At 54.5% G+C, this 3,514-nt stretch overlaps 1 protein-coding gene across 1 annotated transcript; it reads right to left on the reverse strand.

Moving 5' to 3' along the window:
- Positions 1-1,200: 1,200 nt before the first annotated feature.
- On the reverse strand, positions 1,201-1,434 carry GNI_172250 (hypothetical protein; the record flags this gene model as incomplete). Its single annotated transcript, XM_011135033.1, has 1 exon — positions 1,201-1,434. A coding segment is annotated over one exon (234 nt), but the record flags the coding sequence as incomplete, so codon positions are not given.
- Positions 1,435-3,514: the final 2,080 nt, after the last annotated feature.

Genomic DNA, 3,514 nt, shown 5'->3' on the forward strand with positions numbered 1-3,514 from the left:
GTTTCAACCTTGGGTTCAAGACGAAGTTGACGGATCGGGACGAGATGGCCGCTGGTTACAACTACTTTAACAAGCGACTTCAACCTACAAACCGGATAACAGAGGTAGAAATGGTGCCGGAATCTGGAAGGTCCTTTGTGGGAATGGCCGCGACTAGAACGGGCCGAGTGCAGACCATTCGTGGTGGAATAGGTCGTCTGAGCGGAGGTTGGCTTGATTTCCGAACAGATTGTGGACGACTTCGCCGAATGCGAGGGTCATCGCAAACAGTCCGCAAAGGATGACTGCATCGCAAAGCCTACTGCCAACAATGAGCAACACTTCGAAGACTGGGTCGACGAGGTGGTAGGCTTAGTCAATCGCGCGGGCCACAAAATGGAGAAGAGATTATGATAGAGGTGCTTTGGACGCAAATACCTACCTACTGCGAAGCGACAGCGCCCCGCAAGGTCCCGGCATACCCGTGGAACAGTTGATTTGGGACATAGCGCGTCTTCTCTTTCCGACGTCGGCCTATGCCATGGAGGCGAAGGTCGCGGCGCTGACGGTCTTGCCGAGCGACTTCGCGTCGGTCAGGGGAAAGTCACTCCTAGATGTAGTTGACAGCGTGTGCATCAACCTTGAGGCACAGACGCGTGTCTTGGCCGTTGTAAACCCGGCAGTACACGTCCAATAACCGCCCGCGGAGCGACCGGCGGAAATGAGCGAAGAACAGCTAGGAGAGACTACGGTGTACCATCGCCTCCACAGGTACGGATGGATTGAATTCCCTCCCCCCCGGGATGTCCCCTCCCCCCCCCGGTACGACGCGGAGACTGGGCGGACTGGGGATGTCCAGACTGTCGGACCGCAATGTCTGCCGGTGAGGTTGCCACGAAGATAGTGGGCCAAGAGACGGTGTGATCGTGCGCGTCGTGATGACTGGCACAGAAGGGGAAGAGACAGGGCCGTAGTCGTTTGCGGGATGCCATGCGAGCTTTGAGTACGTGAAAGAAGTAAGCCCCAGCCCCAGCTGTGCAGTAGAAGCACCCTCGTGTTTACGATACGCCTAGAGCAATTCAGGTCAGTGTGCGAGACATTACGGCTGAGATTGTCGCTAGGGAAAGTTTTTTTTTGGTTGCAATGAAGTGTTTACGAGCGGGTGCTTCTGTGGAAGAAAGCGGGTTGTTAGCGAAGGTCACACTGTCAGTCGAGTTTGACGGTAAGCCGGTGGATGTGGTTGAGACCTTCGGGTCTTCGATGGGGGCCTGGACTGTAGCGAGCGCGTTGGTACACACCGGTTTGGGGTATCTTAAGGAACTCCCAGATCTGGTAGTGGGTTTACCCGCCGAGGAGCTCGTGACCCTATCCACTGAGGAGCTGGCGGCGTTCCAAGATGAATATAGGGCCAACGCGAGTGTGGTTTCGTTCACTCTTCTGTTGGTGGGGGAGTGTCTGCATGCGATCGCCCAAGTGGCTGAAGAACACCCAGAGACGTGCGGGATTGACGAGGAGTTTGGAGAGAAGGTCCGACAGTGGGTGGATGATTATTCGGACATTATGGGGCCGCACACCTTGAGGTTTCCTCCGACGAAGGCCACTAGAATTCAAGACCTAAAGTTCATTCTGGTATATATGTGCCGACTGGCGGGGGAGACGAAGGGTGTGAGGACCTTCACCACACCAACATTACAGCAGTGCAATCCAGACGCGGTTTCTGCAGACCCGTGGCACGAAGTAAGGGCTGCTCTAGATGAAGCTGAAGAAGAGCTCGTGGACCCAAACAATGACGTGGCTATGATTCTTGAATTCGCGAGGCCGTGGGAAGAGTATAAGCGGAAGATGGGAGACCTGGCTGTGCCGTACCGTCACCGCGCAGAATAACAGGAGCATAACTCCAGCTGGCTTTTTACCCCACAAAACGTAGCCCATCCCTTCGTGGAAGGAAACCTCAAGATGCCATAGGTTTCGACCACTTGGACGATCGCATCCAGGCATTCATTATGTACAGGAACTCAATCATGCGCTTGTTAGTATTATACTCATTGTGCGCCCTCTAGCTCTTGAGGGGACAGGTGCTCCTCAAAGAAAAACCAGGTGGGGGACTTGCTTAAGTAACTCCAAACCAACTGTGTCGACGACCCCCCTGTAGTAGCCCCGAATCGACCCAAAGGTCCACCGGCTTGCCGTCAATCAGTATGACCGATCCCAGCAACTCGTTTCTGGTAGCTTGGTTTTATGGACGTTGACCCGTTTTGCCAACGAAATGGAAATCGACAGCTTCGGGTGAGGGCCTGGGACATGATACTGTTCCTTGGGCACAGATTGCACTTCACATATATCAATTGGTTCTCACAATCAATATCAATCGTGTGAATCATCGCCACAGGAGGCTTTGCAACTGATATGCCATCATCATTTGGTCCACCAACTCTTTGTAGGTTTCCAACATGGTTTCCAAACCGCCTTCCAGTTTGAGATCCATCAGTCGATCCAACGTCAGGTAAAGATACTACTGAGGCGACGGCCATCTTGCCCGAATCAGCAGTTCACATGCGCGGCCTCAGTAAAAAACATCACCCCCAGCGGTTCCTTGCCCCCGGGAAAGATATGGCGCCCCCATTCCTGCGTGAACTTTTGTTGTCGTCCAATCTCTTGCTTCAAAGGCTCAACCAAACCAACCCCGGACTTCTCCCCTCAGAACCCAAAAAAAAATCTTTCTGCCTAAAAGAAGCCTCCAGCTGTCCAAGAAATGGATGGAGTCTTTTGATCCCATTTATCCAGCCCAATGCGACGGCCTCGAGTCCAGACCAGATTGGGGGTGTCGGACTCACGCGAGGAAACCGAGACTCACGCGAGGGAACGGGATGTGAGGAGAAACGGGGTCGGAGGGGGACGGCCCCGCCGAAGCCACGGCCGATGCGGCTGGGGTCCTGTTGGCTGTGTAGGAAGGCCCTCGGATGGCGGATATCACGTCGATTGTCCTCCGGATCTGCGGGAATATGGATCAGCGGCTGGAAGAATGAGTGGAGTCCCGCTGAACTGCAAGACCATGAGTGAGCGATAGAGGAACCGGGACAGCGGGCGCGACAGAATCCGGAGGAGGTGGAGACTACGGTGTGCCCTCGCCTCCGCAGGTACGACACGGAGACAGGGCGGACTGTTCCGCACGGAGCTCTCGCTGCGACCACTGCGGCAGCATAGGACACTGGAGAAAAGTGTGTCGGATCACGGTCACCAGGATGCCTACTGCAATCCGTCGACCTCAGTAAAGGGAGCGCGAGCGGACGAGACCCGGAACAGGAACGAGCGGACGAGACCCGAACAGGAACGAGCGGAGGAGAACCGAACAGGAACGCAAGCAAGATGAGTTATTTATTTGTTAACGGACAACCGGAGTCACCTTCACGAACCGGGCTGAACAGTGTTCACCAGAAACGCATGGCCGGAAAGGACGGTAATGAGTTGCGACTGTTTGTAAAAACGGATTTTTTGGATTATTTGAATGAGGTGTTTGAGTGCAGATGCCTGTGTT

This window comes from Gregarina niphandrodes, assembly GCF_000223845.1.
Source record: "Gregarina niphandrodes unplaced genomic scaffold scaffold00059, whole genome shotgun sequence".
In the NCBI taxonomy this organism is placed as follows: Eukaryota; Apicomplexa; class Conoidasida; order Eugregarinorida; family Gregarinidae; genus Gregarina; species Gregarina niphandrodes.